The sequence below is a fragment of the Chrysochloris asiatica genome, unplaced genomic scaffold, assembly GCF_000296735.1.
Source record: "Chrysochloris asiatica unplaced genomic scaffold, ChrAsi1.0 scaffold00002, whole genome shotgun sequence".
Classification (NCBI taxonomy): Eukaryota; Metazoa; Chordata; class Mammalia; order Afrosoricida; family Chrysochloridae; genus Chrysochloris; species Chrysochloris asiatica.
In genome coordinates this window covers 26,492,435-26,510,417 of record NW_006408520.1, presented here as the reverse complement: position 1 = coordinate 26,510,417, position 17,983 = coordinate 26,492,435, and the positions used below count along the sequence as shown (strand labels likewise).

Here is a 17,983-nt window from a genome sequence, read left to right as displayed (position 1 = left end):
CATAGCCCTCAGAATCACAGCAATTCAAACCACCACAGCACGACAGCCAGACAAGTGGCGGTTGCGTGGTTACTGTTAAATAGGAATCTCCTTGTGCTAGGGCCCTTAAGTCCGGCTCAAAGACGGGATTTCCATCCTCAGATGTCAATCAAGAGGCGGAAGCGCAGCAGGGGCGACTGGGTTGTAGTGAGACGCATTGGGCTGCTCTTGTGGGTCTCTAAGTTGGTTCACCCCGCCTCAAAGCCAGGATCCAATGGTTAGGCTAGGATGGCGCTCTCGCGTCCAGGGTAACTATTTCAACTTCACTGGCTTTAGTGGTTGGTGCATAAATTTGAATAATAGTGGTATTAACTGGTCTCCAGACACCTCTCACCCTGCCGCTCCGAGGTCTGGGTTTCATTTAATATCTCCACCAGGTCTGCGCAATTCTTGCACATCGTTCAGCCACTGCCCCCTCCGTTTGTGCGTCCCTAGGACTATGCAAATAGGGTATACAGGACTCTAACGTGGGGATTGGTTAGTTTTGCTCCTGGTAGGTTTAAAAGCAGTCATCTCAGAAGCAGAGGCAGACCATCCAAGGACCCAGGACCATCAAAAAAAAGAGCCAGGAACAAAGTGCGAAAAATCTGCATGGTAGCAAAGGCAGCAGTAAAGGTGGCAGAATGGAGAGGCAGAACGTGGGCTTCCTGGCCCACAGACAGTGTAAAGTTGAGTGCCTTCAGGTAGGAGGTTGGTTTGCCGACTTGGATGCTCTGGAGGCATTTATCAGCAGCACATAAGGGCCTTGTAACACTTGCCTGAGCAGGGCAGAGGCCAAGGGACAGTGTGACTGAGAAGCTGAGGGCAAGAGAAAGATATTCCTTCAGTACAGCTGAGAAGAGGCATTCCTGACTGGAAAGCTGCTATACTCTGAGTTGTTTCTGATACAAAATTATACCCTGTTAACTTCCCTAATAATTATGAGTATTGTCTGTGAGTTCTGTGTGGCCACTGCAATGTATTATTGAACACAGCAACAGACATAGAGTGCCACGGGATAGATGGTTGGTGTCAGAATAAAGTAAAGGTGGTTGTAAAGTGGAGGCCTGTCTGAAATACGCCTCAAAGAAATCAGCCTTGAGCTCATGTAGAGTTTAATTCTCCTTCCCTCTGCCCTTCATGACATTTTTGTGGAGTGTTTTCCTGGTGGTGTCTCCAACCTCGGGAGTTCAATTTCAGGTACTACATCAAACAATTTTCTGATGTTAGTCATAAGGTTTTTACTGACCATTTTTTTAGAAGTAGATCACTAGGTCCCCCTATCTAATTAGGCTATGAAAATAATGAATTACATTTAACAAATTTGAAGCATCTCACAGACATAAATTAAGTCAGACCCAAATACATATATATGATTCTATTTATATCAAATTAAAGAGCAGTTAAAACTAACCTGTGGTGCTAGAAATCAGTTGAATGGTTATCTCTGGGGAGTACAGGCTCAAAAAAGGAGCCTGCTGGCGTGCTAGAAATGTACTATATCTTCATCTGGACTATGATTACCTTAATATACATATATATGTGACAGTACTTCAAGCTGAATGCTAAAATTATACTTTGCCCTATGTGTTTATATCTACTCACATTGACTATTTTATTATCTAACATTTCTCATTTACAACAATAGAAAAAAATCTACTATCCGACTCTTTTGCACATAAACAACATACATCTGGTGGAAATGAATGTAGAGCTGTGAGATGAGAGTAATGCTGGCTGTGATGGTTACGGCTTATGTGTAAACTTGTCTGGGCCATGATTCTCAGTGGTTCAGATGTTAGATAATGATATAATTTGTTGGTTATATATCAATGTAAGGAGCTTTGGTAGTGTAGTAGTTTTGATTCAGGCTGCTAACCTCAAGGTCAGCAGTTGGAAACTACCAGCTGTACAGTAGGAGAAAGATGAGGCTTTCTGCTCCTGTAAACATTTACAGCCTCAGAAACCCTATACAGGGTTGCAGTGAATTGGAACCAACTCCACGGCACACTACCACCACCACCACCACATGGATGTAATCTGGTAGTGAGGTAATGATGTAGCCATCCTCCATTGTGTCATTGGAACCTAATCATGTCAATATGTATTTTAGTGTTAATTAAAAATTTAATGAGAAAGGGAAAAGAGGCTGTAGGATTTTCAAAGGCAGGGCAAAGTATAATTAATATAGGTATTATAATGTTAATATACTTACTTCATCTCCCTCATCAATTAATCCTTGAATGGCACTAAAAAGAGATCCATAGGCTCCAACTGTCACAAGGATTTCTTTATCTGGATTGATTTTATTTGGATACAGCTTTTCATAGAGGCAGGAAAGAGCTTTCACAAGTGATGGATGACCCTGTTGGATGAGAAGTTAAAAGAATAAACCTTGGGTGCAACTGATATGTCCTACTTGAGTTAATATGGCTCTAAAATGTGAGAAGTTTAAAATAATGGTTTTGATATTTATAATTATCCAAAGAAAAAACAATTTTTTTTGGAAAAACTTTCCACTTCAAGATGAAAGTCATACGGATCAAGGATAATCATGAAGGGAGCCCCAGTATCCTGGAAGGCTGTTATTGCTTTTCTATGTAGGCCAGATATTACAATAGGAATTGATCTCAATGAATTAAGACACCTAACTATAAAAGGGGTGACTGGATCATAGAGGTATTGAGTGCCGTTGAGTCGATTCTGACCCATAGCGATCCTGTATAGGGTTTCCAAGGAGCAGCTGGTGAGCTTGAACCACCAATCTTGCAGTTCAAACTGACTTTGCAGTCAGATGCATTAGCCCAAAGCGCCATACTAGGACTCCAGATCATATAGTGGCAGGGACCAAATGGTGGCACTTAATAAGCAAAGACAAGGTGGATGTGGTTACTATAACAGACAGCAGACACAAAGCAGTAATCAGAATAATCTGACAATGGCATTGGTATTCCCAGGAGTGACACAAATTGTTGTTCAGTGCCACTGAGTCAGTTCCAACTCAACAACCCTGTATAAGGTTTCCAAGGTGCTTGTGGTTTATCAGCCTAGTGCTTATCCTACAATGCCATACCAGGACTCCAAAATAAATGCTTGTTATTGTTGGTATTAAGTGCTGATTTATAGCGACTTGGTATAGAGTTTTGAGGAGTGGCTAGTTAGTTTGAACTGCAGACCTTGTGGCCCAGTGCATTATCCTGTAACACTACATGAGGACTCTAAAACTCTACTAAATATTTACTTGATCTGCATAAGCAAAATAATTCTAGGTCAAGTAAATGGCATTCTCCCATAACAGAAAGTCACAGCCCATCAACCAATTCCCAGACTTGAGCCAGTGTACAGACCCACAACACTGTGAATGGGAGGTTGGATCCGCTTGGGGAAGGATACTACTATACTGCCAAAAATGTATGGTATTAATCTTTCTCCCAGTCTTCCTTAAGGAACCTATGGCCTTTTATGAGACTGACTGTAAATTGGAAAAGGGAAATAATCCGACCTTCTGGGAATTATTGAACACTGATCTGAACTGATATTAATTCTGTTGTTGTTGTTAAGTGCTGTAAAATTGGTTCTGATCCAAGAAGCAGCTAGTGAGCCTGAACCACTGACCTTGTGGTTCAAACCAACTTTGCAGTCCAGCACATTAACCTAGAGCACCACATTCTAGGAGTCCCAAAATGATGCAGTGGCACATCAGTCAGAGCTGGGGCATATGGAAATCTAGTTATTAATGGGAGTCTTAACTCAGGTCTGTTGCACAATGGGTTCAATCCATCCTGCAGGGATTCCCCCAGTTATAGAATGCATAATTGAAGTAGACAGACTCAGCAACTGGCAGAATCCCCACATTAGATTCCTGACATGTGGAGTAAGGGTTAATATGGTAGGAAGGCCAAGTGGAAGTCATCAGGAATGCCCTTGCCTAGGAGAAAAGTAAAGCAAAATCAATACTACACTGCTAGAGAGATTTCAGAAAACAAATATGACCATTAAGGACTTGAAGAATGTAGAGTTGATTCCTACCACATTCCCATTCAACTTACCTATTTGCCTTGTATGGAGTCCTGGTGTGGTGCTGTGGGTCTTAACTGCAAGGTCAGTTGTTCAAGCTCACCAGCCACTCCTCGGAAACCCTATACAGGGTCGCTATGGGTCGGAACCAGCTCAATGGCAATTAACAATAACAATTTGTCTTGTATGAAAACTGGATGGATCTTGGAGAATGACAGTGGATATCGTAAACTTAATCAGGTGGTAACCCTAACTGCAGCTGCTGTTCCAGACATGGTTTCAGTGCTTGGACAAATTAATATACCTCCAGGTACCTGATACGCAGCTCTTGATGTAGCCAATGTCTTTTTCTCTATGAGGTGGTGGTGGTGGTGGTGTGCCACGGAGTTGGTTCTGACTCACAGCGACCCTGCATAGCGTTTCCAAGCTCTAAATCTTTATGGGAGCAGAAACCCTCATCTTTCTCTGGCAGAATGGCTGGTAATTTTGAACTGCTGACCTTGAGGTTAGCCACCTGACTTGTAATCACTACACTACCGGAGCTAAAGACCATCAGAAGCAGTTTGCTTTCTATTGATGAGGTTAGTAATACACTTTCACTGTCCTCCCTCAGGGGTGTGTCACCTCTCCAGCACTATGTCATAATTTAGTCCATAAGACCTATATCACCTTTCCTTTTCAAGATGGTACACTGGTCCATTACTGATGACATTACGCTGATTGAATCTAGTAAGGAAGAAGTATCAACGACTCTAGCCTTATTGGTAAGACGTTTATGTGCTTCTTGTTGTTAAGTGCCATCATTTAGTTTTGACTCATAGCGACCCTGTATAGGGTTTCCAAGAAGTGGTTGGTGAATTTGAACCTTGTGGTTCAAACTGACCTTGTTGTCCAGTGCTTATCTTGCAGCACTACACCAGGACTTCATTATGTGCTAGAGGATGGGAAATTAACCCAACTGAAAATCAGATGCCTTCCACTTCAGTAAATTTCTAGGGACTCAGTAGTGGGAGACACGTCAAGATATTCCTTCTAAAGTGAAGAATAAGTTGTATTTGGTCCTTCTTACAACTAAAATGTGTCGCGCTGTGGGAAAAAGCACTGGACAGCAAGGTCGGTTTGAACCGCAAGGTCAATGGTTCAAACTCATCAGCAGCTCCTTGGGATCCTATACAGGGTTGCTGTGAGTCAGAACTGACTCAACGGTACTTAAGAACAACTAAAAAAAAAGGCACAATGCTGCTTTGGATTTGGGTGTGCAACTCTGGCCTATTTATCAAGTGACTCGAAAAAGCTGCACACTTTGTGTGGTGATGGTGTGCTGTGGAGTCAGTCCCGACTCATAGTGACCTTGTACAGGATTTCCAAGGCTGCAAATCTTTATGGAAGCAGAAAGCCTCATCTTTCTCCCATGGAATGGCTAGTAGTTTCAAACTGCTGACTTTGCCGTTAGCAGCGACTCATAACCACTATGCTACCAGAGTTCCTTGCAAGTTTTGTGTAGGGCCCAGAAAAAGAGAAGGCTCTGCAACAGGTGCAGATGGTTGTGCAAGTTGCTGCTTCACTTGAACTGAATGATCCAGCTGCTCCAATGGTGTCTGAAGTTCCAGTGGCAAACAGATGCTGTTTGCAGTTCTTGATAGGCACTTATTGGTGAATCATAGCGAAGACACTTAGCATTTTTAGGCAACACCTGCCATCCTCTGCAGATAACTAAAATCCTTGTCAGAAGCTGCTTTGACTTTTCACAGGCCTTAGTAGAGACTGAATACTTAACCATGGGCCACCAAATTACCATGCAGCCTGAGCTGCCCGTCATTAACTGGGTGTTGTCTTACCCACAGAGTCATAAAGTTGGGTGTGCCCAACAGCACCCCATCATTAAATGGAAGTGGTATGTATACAATTGGGCTTGAGCATAACATGAAGGCACAAGCAAGTTATATGAGGAAGTGGTCCAAATGCCCATAGTCCCCACTCCTGTCACACTTCCTTTTCTCACTCAGTGTGCACCTATGGCCTCATGAGAAGTACCCTGTGATGAACTGGCAGGACCTTGATCATCTTTCCCTTTCATGATACTACACTGGTCCATTATCAATGACTCTAGACTTATTGTTAAGAAATTTATGTGCGAGAGGGTGGCAGATTAACCCAACTCATGCTTGCCTTACAGATGGCTCTTCGTGATATGCAGGCATCACCTGGAAGTGGACAGTGGTAAAGAGAAATCCTCCTAGTGGACAGAACATAAGCAGTGCAGCTGGTTGTTCACTCTGCTTGGACGGAGAAATGGCCAGATGTGTGATTGTACACTGATTCATGGGCTGTGGTCAATGGTTTCACTGGATGGTCAGAGATTGGAAACACATTTTTGGAAAACTGGTGTCAAGGAGATATGTGGATAGATGTCTCTGAATGGGCAAAAGAAGTGAAGATATTTATGTATCATATCAATGCTTACCAAAAGATGACTTCAGCAGAGGAGGATTTTAATAATCAAGTGGATAGGATGACATGTGATGACATATCAGCTGCTTTCCTCAGCCAATCCCATTACTGCCCAGGAGATTCATGAACAAAGTGGCCATGGTCGCAATGACAGAGGTTATGCATGAGCTCTGAAACATGGATTTCCAGTCACCAAGACTGCCTTGGTGAGTGCCCATTGTTCAAGCAGAGACCAAAACTGAGCCCTTGATATGGCACCAGTCCTAGGGGCAACCAGTCAGCAACCTGGTTTTTGCTGTGAAGTGCCATCGAGTCGGTTCCGACCCATAGTGACCTGGTCTGGTACAGGGTTTCCGAGGAGCAGCTGGTGAGCTTGAACTGCCGACCTTGCAGTTCAAATGGCTTTGCAGTCTGGTGCATTAACCCACAGCACCATAGCAGGTGATTATAACAGACCATTTCCACCATGAAAAGGGCAGCATTTTGTTCTTACTGGGATAAACACTCTGGATACAGATTTGCCTTCCCTGCATGTAATGTTTCTGCTCAAACTACCATCCAAAGACTTACAGAATGCCTTATCTATCATCCAGTAGACAAACAGCATTACCTCAGATCAAGGAACTTAGTTCACAGCAAATGAAGTATGTCAATGGGCCCAGGCTCATAGAATTCACTGATCTTACCATGTTCCCTATTGTCCTGAAGTAGCTGGTTTGAAAGAACAAAATGGCTTTTATAAGTCACAATTATAGTTCCAGTTAGGTGATAATACATTGCAGGACTGGGCAATGTTGTCCAATGTTCTAAATGTGCATCCCATGTATGGTGCTATTTCTCCTATGTCCAGCAATCAAGGGGAGAACGGGAGTGGCATCACTCATTACTACCCCTAATGACCCAGTTGTGAAATTTTTTGCTTCCTATGCTTTGTGGGTCTAGAGGTCTTAATTCCAAAAGGAGAAATTCTTCTATCCAGTGACACAATACTGATTCTACTTAACTAGGAATTAAGAATGCAACCTGGCCACTTTGGGCTGCTTATGCTTCAGAATCACCAAGCTAAGAAGGAAGTTACTGTATTGGCTGGTGTGATTGATCCTGATTACCAAGGGAAAATTGGATTGATAGTAAATAATGATATTACATAATGGAGATAAAGAAGCATATGTCTGGAATATAGGAGAGCCCTTAGACATCTTAGCTTAGACTACCAAGCCCTGTGATTAAAGTCAGTGGGTAACTATAGAAACCCAATTCTGATATGACTACTAATGACACAGACCCTTCAAGAATGAAGGTTTCGTTCACTCAATCAGGCAAAAACTTAGGACCAGATGAAGTCCTTGCTGAAGGCAAAGAGGATACATAGAGGATGCTAGAAGAGGGTAATTCTAAATACCAGCTATGACCACATTACCAGTTGAGACACAAAGAATGTAATTTAGTATGTGTATTTCTTCCTTGTTTTATTATATATGAGTGTATGCCAAATATCTTTGTTTTCTTTCCTACCTTATCCCATTACTTATTATAAAATGCAAAAAGTAAAAAGGACTACTGAGTATTTGGTTGGATGCACGTGAGTTGTATCATCTTAGGTGCAAATATGACTTTATTTAGAAATTATTTACATTTATTTAGAGTTTAAGGAGATGTGTACGTGCCAAGATGACAGGGGGCAGAGTGTGATTAATGTTATGTAGCAACTGCTGTGATCAGCTGATCAGTTAAAAGGGCAGTTTCTTTAGTGGCAGGGCCCACCTAAAGTATATAAATATATGTTCTGGCAAAGCTCACTTTCTTGACTCTGGACTCTTCTTGTTACCTGACTCCAGTTCTTGAACTTGAACTTGCACCTGCAGAAATCTCTGCTCTGCCACCTGACCACCTATAGAGTTTTGATTTGCCAAACCTTACAACTCTGTGAGTCAGTAGAGGCCACGAGCCTGCCACATGACCTACAGAGTCTGGATTTGTTAACCATATGAGTATACAGAGGTCTTCAGTCTGCCATTGGACCCATGGATTTGGGACTCACCAGCTCTCACAATTGTATGAGCCATTTCCTTGAAACACTTTTACTTCTATTAATATGCTTCATTGGTTTTGCTCAAAAGAACCCAGATTAAAACACTTGGATAATCTTTTGTTCCTTTGCAGCTAAACTCCTCTGTACCACATCATTGATTTTTCTGCGTATCTGATTGTCATTATTTATTAGTTTGCATATTTTCATATTCTATACAAATGGAACCATACAATATACTCTCATTTTTGGCTTCTTTCAAAAGCATGGTTTTGAAATTCATCCATGTTATTGTTTATCAGTACAAGTAGTTTGTTCCTTTTTGATACTGAGTAATATTCTATTGATGAACATCATGTTATGTTCATCATTAACCTATTGATGGATATTTGGGTGGCTTCTGGTTTTTGGTTACTGTGAAAAATGTTTGCATGAACATTTGTGTTAAAGTTGAAAAGTTGAAAAGATAACGGGTTTTAATTTCTCTTAGGCAAACGCCTAGCAGTAGAACAGATGGATTATATAGGTGTGTAATTAACTTTATAAGAAACTGCCCAACAGTCCTCCAGATTGCACCATTTGATGTCTGCCACCATTTGCTATATGACAGTTCTGGCTGTTCCCTATCCTTTCTAACATTTGATATTATAAGTTTTAAAAATTATTTTATCCATTATACCCAAACAAACAACCCATTACAATCAATCGAGTTGATTCCAATTTACAGCAATCCTGCACAGGGTTTCCAAGATTATAAATTTGGACGGGAACAGACAGGCTTATCTTTCTTCTGTGTTGGTGCTTTGGAACTGACAAGCGTGTGGTTAGCAGCCCAACACTTCCCCACAGCAGCACCAGGACTCCTTATCCATTCATTTGTTTTTGTTAAATGCTGTCAAATTGGTTCAGCAGGTTTCCAAGGAGTGGCTGATGGATTTGAACTGCTAATCTTGTGATTAGCAGTCGAGTGTCTACAGTGCTATACCAGAACTCCTTATCCATTTTGTTGCTGTTGTTGTTAAGTGCCTATGAGTAGGTTCTGACTCAGTGAGCCTGTAAAGGATTTCTGAGGAGCAACTGGTGGGTTTGAACTGCTGACCTTGTGGTTTGAAATCCATGTTAATCCTACATGCCACACCAGAGGCCCCTTATCCATTCTGTTGTTGTTAAGTGCCATCGAGTCAGTTCTGACACATAGTGACCCTGTACAGGGTTTTGGAGGAGCAGCTCATGAGCTTGCACCACAGTCCTTGCAGTTCAAACAGCTTTGCAGTCTGGCACATTAACCCACAGCACCACACCAGGATTCCTTATCCATTCTAGTGGGTGTGAAATGGTATCTCACTGGTTTTGATGTACATTTCTCTTATGAATCATGATGTTGAGAATATTCCATGTTACTCACTGGCCATTTGAATGCTGTCTTTTGTGATGGGTCCAAAATATTTTGTCAATTACATTTTTTCTTACTGAATTAAAACATTTTCTAATATAATCTGGAAACAAGCTTATTGTCAGATATATTGTGAATATGTTCTGCCAGTCTGTGGCTTGCCTTTTCTCTTTCAGCATTACTGTCTTTCCCTATGCTCCCAACCTCAAAGCAAAGTCACTCTATGAATTTTTATAGACTTCTATGGAGTCCTGGTGTGGAGCTGTAGGATAAGCACTGCTGCAAGGCTGGCAGTTCAAACTCACCAGCGGTTCCTCAGAAACCCTATGTAGGGTCACTATGAGTTGGAGTCGACTCAATGGCATTTAACAAGAACAACAATAACAGTCAAAAACTCAAAAGGCTTCTATACTACCACAGGCGGAAAACACAAATGCTCAAACATATAATAATTCTATTTATATTTCAAAGGTCCCTCTGAATCTAGGAAATCTCCAGATATTCTAGGTGTCATAAAACAACAGGATAGAGGTTGGGATTGGAATAGAGAGGTAGAAAGTAACAAGTTAGGAATAGGTGGATATTCATTAACCCGTCATTTTGAGGCTGCCTAAGTACTAATGAGACGGAAAACTTATGTCTCAAAAGAACATCCTCTCTTTCTTTGTTGCCATAAAATCCCATCCTGAACAACAGTAAAGTAAAGGTCAAAAAAGGACTATGGAGGGACTAGAAGTAGGTGAGGGAAGACTCATCCTAGGAAATAAAGGTAAAGGTGGGAGAATTTCTATGGTTTCTAGATTAGGAGAGTTGGTGCCCCCAAACCAGTTACATATAAATGATAGAACTGTGTACACATACAAGGGGGATACAAAATTGTTGGTAGAGGCTGGAATGAAAAGATCATGGAATATGTCTGTAATAGTTTTGAAGCCCCCTTGTACATACACAGTATAAAACACAAGCTCATGTCCCACATGGTCCCAGTATACTTACAAAGCCCCGTGTATACTGGTTCATGCTATCAATTGCTGCAATTTTTGCTAATTCTTCCTTTACATATCTAGGAGGTGATACATCTGGTAGGCCTTGGCCAAGATTCACAACAGAGGGGTCTGCAGCCAACTTGGTAAATTCAACCCTGAGATTAAAACACACACACATATATATACTAGTATTAATAACTACTATAGTTATAAAGTAATCTTTTCTATAGTTCATGGTCTTACTATAAAACTGAAAAAAAGTCCTAATTTAGTCCTACAGATTCATTTTTTAAAAAGTTGGGCTCTAAAATGACTTGAGCTCATAAAGTGATGGCTGAACTGATGAACTATAACATTCCGTACAAACCTCGATTCCATTCTGCCCGTGTTTTACTAGATTTTTTTTTTTTTTTCCACGCCATCTCTCAAAAATTCTGGTTGCTCTACTCAATCATTAGAGAATAGAACTGATTATAAAATACCATGGATTAGACTGTAAACTCTGTTAGGGACTCTACCAAATTTGACTTCTCCTCTGCCATATTTCTGGAGCCTAGCACTCGCTCTGGAACATTTCCTAAATGTATGAATTAGTGTATGAATCACTTTGTTTTATTTCATAGTCATAGATTCTGTTCCTTATTAGTCTCCTTGGAAATGTACATCTATAATTACAAAGAAGATCCTAGTCATTACTGGAATCAGTGCAGGCTTCCTGAAAGCAGGACTGGCATGGGGACAGAGGACAGTCTGTGAACCCTCTGAAATTGGGTATAAAATTGTGTTTAGGTACTGATGCATATTTTTCTGAAGAAAGGTTCATAGCTTTGAACAAATATTGAATGAAACTTATGACCTCAGAAACAATTTATCACAAAGTCAAAAGAACAAGTATAAAACTGCAGTAGCAAAACCCAATACTTCCATACAAAACAATAGCAGCTGACCGACTGTTACTACAAGAACAAGCAAGTTGCTTGCCCAGGAGACATCAAGGCAAGTGGTTGGGTCTCCTCAGTGGAAACACCCTTCCAAGACTAAGACTCAATGGGAATACATGATCTGATTGGTGACCACGCTCATCACCAATTAGGGGAAGTGAGGGAAAAACAGCAATGAAGCTGCAAGCTAAGCCCTACAAGCTCAACCAGAATAAGAAAGAAGAGGAAAAAATGAGTAATCTGATACAATTTGATGAACTTCACCTACGCCTATGGATGCAGTAGCTCAAAAGAGGGAACAAATCCTTACAGCAAGGATCATTCCCACCCCCCTCCATACACAGAGTAGACAGGGATGGGCAACTTGGACATTAGCTACTCAAAATGAGGGGGCTACAAAGGCAAGAAGTGGCTGGCTTACAAGCTTTCAAAAGGGAACCTAGATTCAGAGGGCGTGAAGGAAGGTAGAATCTCCACTGAGTAGTATCCAATCTGTCTAGGCGGGGCTGATGAAATGAAATGTGGATGGGTCTCTTGTGATACCATAGTGAATAATTGTTATCAGGACTACTTGTGAAGGTTGGAAATGTAAAGGTAGATGTTTTGTAGCAAGGAGGGGAGTGATTAACTTTTCAGTCTAGGAACAGAGGTCCCTGAGACCACCAAGGGAGAAGAGCGGAGAGCGGGACTCTATCCAGAGAAGCAGTGATGCCTGAGATGGAGGCAGAGACGATGACGTGGAGAGATGGAGCAGTTGGAGACTTTAGACACAGAGAAAGAGAGGGGCTGTGTGCTGACAACTGGGGGGAAGGCTTGTAGTATATACCCTTTGGTTGGTTGATGATGCATGGAGGGGATTGTAACCATGGAAATTAAACAATGTACGATAGGATGAATGTAAAACTAATGTCCTCCCATGTAAACTATCACATAATTCACAATAAAACATTAAAAAATTTTTTTAAATTAGCCTGCTAACAGAGGACCCTAGGATCATCAAGAGATGAGAGCATGAGTGCAATGTGGGACCCTAACCAGAGAAGCAGTGACACCAGAGATGGAGGCAGAGATGAGAACATGGAGAGAGGGAGCAGCTGAGGACTGTAGATTCATGGGAAGAGAAAGGCTGTGTGCAGGTAGCCAGGAGACTGACTTGCAGAATGTGCCCTTTGGTTGTTTAAATGGTTATATGTTTCGGAGTGTTTTTGTTTACATCAAAAAACAAAACAAAACAAAAAACACGAGGAAATAGTATCAAATACTATTAAATGATGATGCATGGGTGGTTGTAATCATTGCAATGAAACAAAACATAGGATGAGTGTAAAACCGATGTTCTCTCATGTAAACTATCACTTAATTCACAATAAAAGCTTAAAAAACCCAACCCCCCCCAATATTTCCATTTACAAACAAAAATTTCTAGACATTCTGAACTTAAAGGCATAAAATAAAATGCTTATATTAAATTTGTTTATAGTTAATTTTTTTGCTTTTAGCTCTAGTACAGATGATAATTTAGTAACAATGATAGTACAGCTAACATTTATTTGTTGTTATTAAGTGTCTTTGAGGCGGTTGCGATTCATAGCAATCCTGTACAGGGTTTCTGAGAAGCAGCTGGTGAGCTTAAACCGCCAAACTGACTTCGACTTTGACTGCCATTAACCACACCCACCAGTGCTTAGCATATTCTAAGCACAATGCCAAACACGTTATAGGAATTATTTTATTTAAATCTCAACAGTCTGACATTACAAGGAGGAGATTGAAACTTACATTGATTGCTTCCGCAGGCCTTGGCAAACATTTTCTGTAAGCTTTGTGGGCCCTATGATCCCTGTCATAACTACTCCACTGAGCCATTACAATAAAAAAAGCAGCCAACGGCCATTTGTAAATAAAAGCATGTGGCTTTGTAAAACTTTTTACTCAAACAATAACTTTTTTGTTTGGACATACTGTGGACATATTTAAACAGTATGTTATTTTAGTTAGCATGCAACCAGAGATGCTAAACTTGGTGGGAACGCCATTACAAATAATCAATTTTTAAGAAAATGAACCATTATACATCAATTAAAGATGTTCCAAGTTGAATTCCACCTTAAATAATATTTTCTTTTCACTTATTTTGCATCTAGTAGATAAGTTATAATCAGTGATTTATTCATAGACTATGTATAAGTTGAAAAATTCTAAACTGAGGATATAAAAATTTGTAGGAAAAAAACCTTACCATATTGTTTTTACTTTAACATACTCACCATACGTTACTATCAAGTCCTTCAATTCGTTTTGCGTTATTGAATTTCAAAGACATTTTCTGGAAGATACAAAAAAATAAAAAAATAAAGCCAAAAATCATGAGTAATACTTCTTTTATTTTATTTTCGCCAAGTAAAAGCTTTACTGGTGTTGTGTGTTAAGTACTGTTGAGTTGGTTCCAACTCATAACAACCCTGTATATAGTTTCCAAGGAGCGGCTAGTGAGCTTGAACCACCGACCTTGCAATTTAAACTGACCTTGTAGTCCAGGACATTAACCCACAGTTCCACACCAGGCTTTACTAGGTAGTACCAGAACAAAGGAGCTCTGGTAGCAAAGTGGTTACGAGTTGGGCTGCCAACCTCAAGGTCTGCAGTTTGAAACTATCAGCTGTTTCATGGGAGAAAGATGAGGCTTTCTGCTCCTGTAAAGATTTATAGCCTTGGAAACCCTATACAGGGTCCCTATGAGTTGGAACTGACAGCATATAACAACAACCACTAACTTCTTCAGTCTGAAATTGAACAAATATGCAGCCAAGATGCACTGATAATTACTGGTGACTGGAATGCATAGTAAACAAAGAATGATCAGTAGTTGGATAATATGGCCTTGGTAAGAACTGATGTGAAATATCACATGATAGAATTTTGCAAGACCAACAATTTAGTCATTACAAATATCTTTATTCAACCACATAAACTGTGACTATTCATAAAGACCTTGCTGGATGGAACATACAGGAATCAAATCAACTATATCTGTGGAAAGAGAAACTAACTCTCATCAGTCAGAACAACACTAGGGACAGTTATGGAACAGATCAGTTGTTCATTTGCAAGTTCAAGTTGAAGCTAAAAAAAATTAAATCAAGTCTATGAGAGCCAAAATATGACCTTCAGTATATTTCAACTAAATTTAGAGACCATTTCAAGAACAGATTTGTTTTGTAAACACTAATGATTAAAAACATACATCGTACATGAAGAACATAAAGTGAATAAAAACAAGCAGCAAAGAAAAGACCAAACTGGATGTTAGAAGAGACACAAAAACTTGCTGTGGATCATAACAAACTGTGGATAACATTGTGAAGAATGGGCATTCCAGAACACTTAATTGTGCTCCTGAGAAACCTGTACATAGACCAAGAGGCAGTTAGTTGTTAGAACAGAATAGAGGACAATGAATGGTTTAAAATCAGAAAATGTATGTGCCAGGGTTGTAGCCTTTCACTATTCTTGTTTAATCTGTATGATGAGCAAATAATCTGACAAGCAAGATTATATGTATAAGAATGTGGCATCAGGATTGAAGAAAGACCCATTAACAACCTGCAATAAACAGATGGCACAAACTTGTTTGCTGGAAGCAAAGAGGGTTTAAAATACTGATAAAAATTTAAAATCCTCACAACTGGACCAAAAACATCAGATAAATGAAGAAAAGATTGAAGTTGTCAATGACTTCATTTTGCTTGGATTGACCATCAACACACATGGAAGCATCAGTCAAGAAATCAAACAATGTATTGAATTAGGCAAATCTGCTGCACAAGACCTCTTTAAAGTGTTCAAGAGCAAAGATTTCAGTTTGAAGACTAAGGTGCACCTGACTCAAGCCATGGTATTTTCAGTAGCCTCATATACATGTGAAAGTTGGATGATGAATAAGGAAGACCAGAGAAGAATCAGATCATTTCAATTATTGAGTTGGTGCAGAATATTGAAAGCATCATGGAATGCCAGTTGTTGTTAAGTGTCATTGAGCCTGTTCTGAATCATAGTGATCCTGTACAGTGTTTCTGAGGAGTGATTGGTGGGTTTGAACCACAGACCTCATGGTTCAAAATGACCTTATAGTCCAGTGCTTTATCCTACAGCACCACACCAGAATTTCAGAATGAACAAGTTTGTATTGGAAGAAGTAAAACTAGAATGCACTTTAGAAGCCAGGATGGTGAGATGTTGTTTCTCATACTTTGGACATATTGTTAGGGGAAGGACATCGTGCATGCTAGGGAAAGTGGAGGGTCAACAAACACGAGGAAGATGTCTACCAAGATGGACTGACACAGTGGCAACACTGGACTAAAATATAACAACTGTTAAAATGGCACAGGACTGGGAAGTGTTTAGTTCTGTTGTGCATAGGGGTACTATGAGACAGAACTGCCTCAATGGCACCTAACAACCAGAAGAATGAACAAATCTGTTTTGGAAGAAGTGCAGCCAGAATGCTCCTTAGAAGCGAGGATGTAAGACTTCAGCTCATATACTTTGGGTATACTATCAAGACGGACAAGTCTCTGGAGAAGGAAGGACATCATGTTCGGCAATGTAAAAGGTCAGAGAAGACGAACACCTTCAGTGAGGTATTCACACAATGGCTGCAACAATGGGCTCAAACAAAAACTGTGAGAGTGGATCAAGACTGGGCAGCGTTTTGTTCTGTTGTACACAAGCTTGCTATGAGCTGGAATTGATTTGCTGGCACCTAACAACAAACAACATATGGTATCAAAAAGTTCATTCTGAACTCCAATACAAAATTCTGAAGAACCTATCTCCCACCTGTTGTTTTACGAATGCTCTTTATTATGAATCATAGACGTTCATCCTCACCTAAAGATAAAAATACCACTCTAAGAAAATAAAAATAAAAATAAAAATAACTTCAGTCATATCCTGGGGATTCTTTTACATAAAATGGATGCTATTTTATAAATTCCTTGTGTAGCATATAGTAAGTATTCAACAAATAGTTTAAAAACTACTCAGTAAGAGGTTCTAAATACATTAAAAGTAGCCAACATTATTAGGCATTGTGGTACCTTGCATTTACTTGACATAGCTTTTCTATCCAATGTCTTTTTAATTCCCACCAAGTGATTGGCTGGGATCATACAAACAAGGTGTACGGGACTCTAAGGCTGAGATTGGTTAATTTTGTCGTCCGGCTAGGTTTAAAAGAAGCCATCTCAGAAGCAGGAACAGATGATCCCAGGATCATCAAGAAGGAAGAGCATGAATGGAGTATGAGACTACTACCTAAAAAAGCCGAGACAACAGAGGAGTGGCATGAAGACAGAGCAACTGTGGACTCTAGGCTCATGGACTGAGTAAAGCTGAGTGTCTAAGTGCAGGTGACTGGCTTGCAAAATGTGCCCTTTAGGCATTCACAGACTGGCTATAAGAGGTTTGCAATATTTGCCCAAGTAGGGTAGAGTCCAAGGGGCCACATGGCTGAGAAGCTGAAAACAACAGCGAGGCATGTCTGCAATACAGCAGAAAAGAGGTGTTCCTGATTGGAAAACTACTACATCCTGAGTTGTTTCTTGGTCCTTAATTGTAACCTGTTCACGTCCCTAATAAAGCCCATAATTGTGAGTATTGTTATGAGTTCTGTGTGGCCATTGCAATGGATTATTGAACCCAGATGTGAAGCAGAAAGTGCTATGGACGGATGGTTGGTGTCAGAAGAGGGTAAAGAAAGTTACAGAGTGGAGGCAAGTCTGACCTCCATTCCATAGAATTTGGGCTGATTTTGAGTTTGATTCTCTTTTCCCCCTGTGAAATTAGCAGAAGTCAGACATGGCTCCCACGTGGTTTTATCAGGGGTAGCATATGTACCGAGCACTGTTGTACATAAATGACTTGTATTATATTCACAACAGCCCTATGTAACTGGTCCTATTATCAGCCATACTTTACTCATGAGGAAACAGATACAGAGAGATTACTATCATTAAACTCATTTACATTTGCTCAAGATCAGAAAGCTGGTTAAATTAAACCCAAATACATTCAACCAGGATTTGAATCAAGACAGTATTCTCCAGAACCCATAGTCTCAACTACTACCATATATATATATAAA

General features: G+C 40.3%; 1 protein-coding gene across 1 annotated transcript in view; it reads right to left on the bottom strand.

The window, feature by feature from the left end:
• The window catches only part of CCBL2 (cysteine conjugate-beta lyase 2), a 109,008-nt gene that overhangs the window by 60,166 nt on the left and 30,859 nt on the right, over window positions 1–17,983 (bottom strand). The window contains exons 2-4 of the mRNA XM_006831069.1: window positions 14,103–14,161; window positions 10,905–11,049; window positions 2,234–2,383 (exon numbers count right to left, since the gene is read on the bottom strand). Coding sequence (XP_006831132.1) covers window positions 2,234–2,383; window positions 10,905–11,049; window positions 14,103–14,161 — 354 coding nt within the window. The remainder of the gene's footprint in view (window positions 1–2,233; window positions 2,384–10,904; window positions 11,050–14,102; window positions 14,162–17,983) is intronic.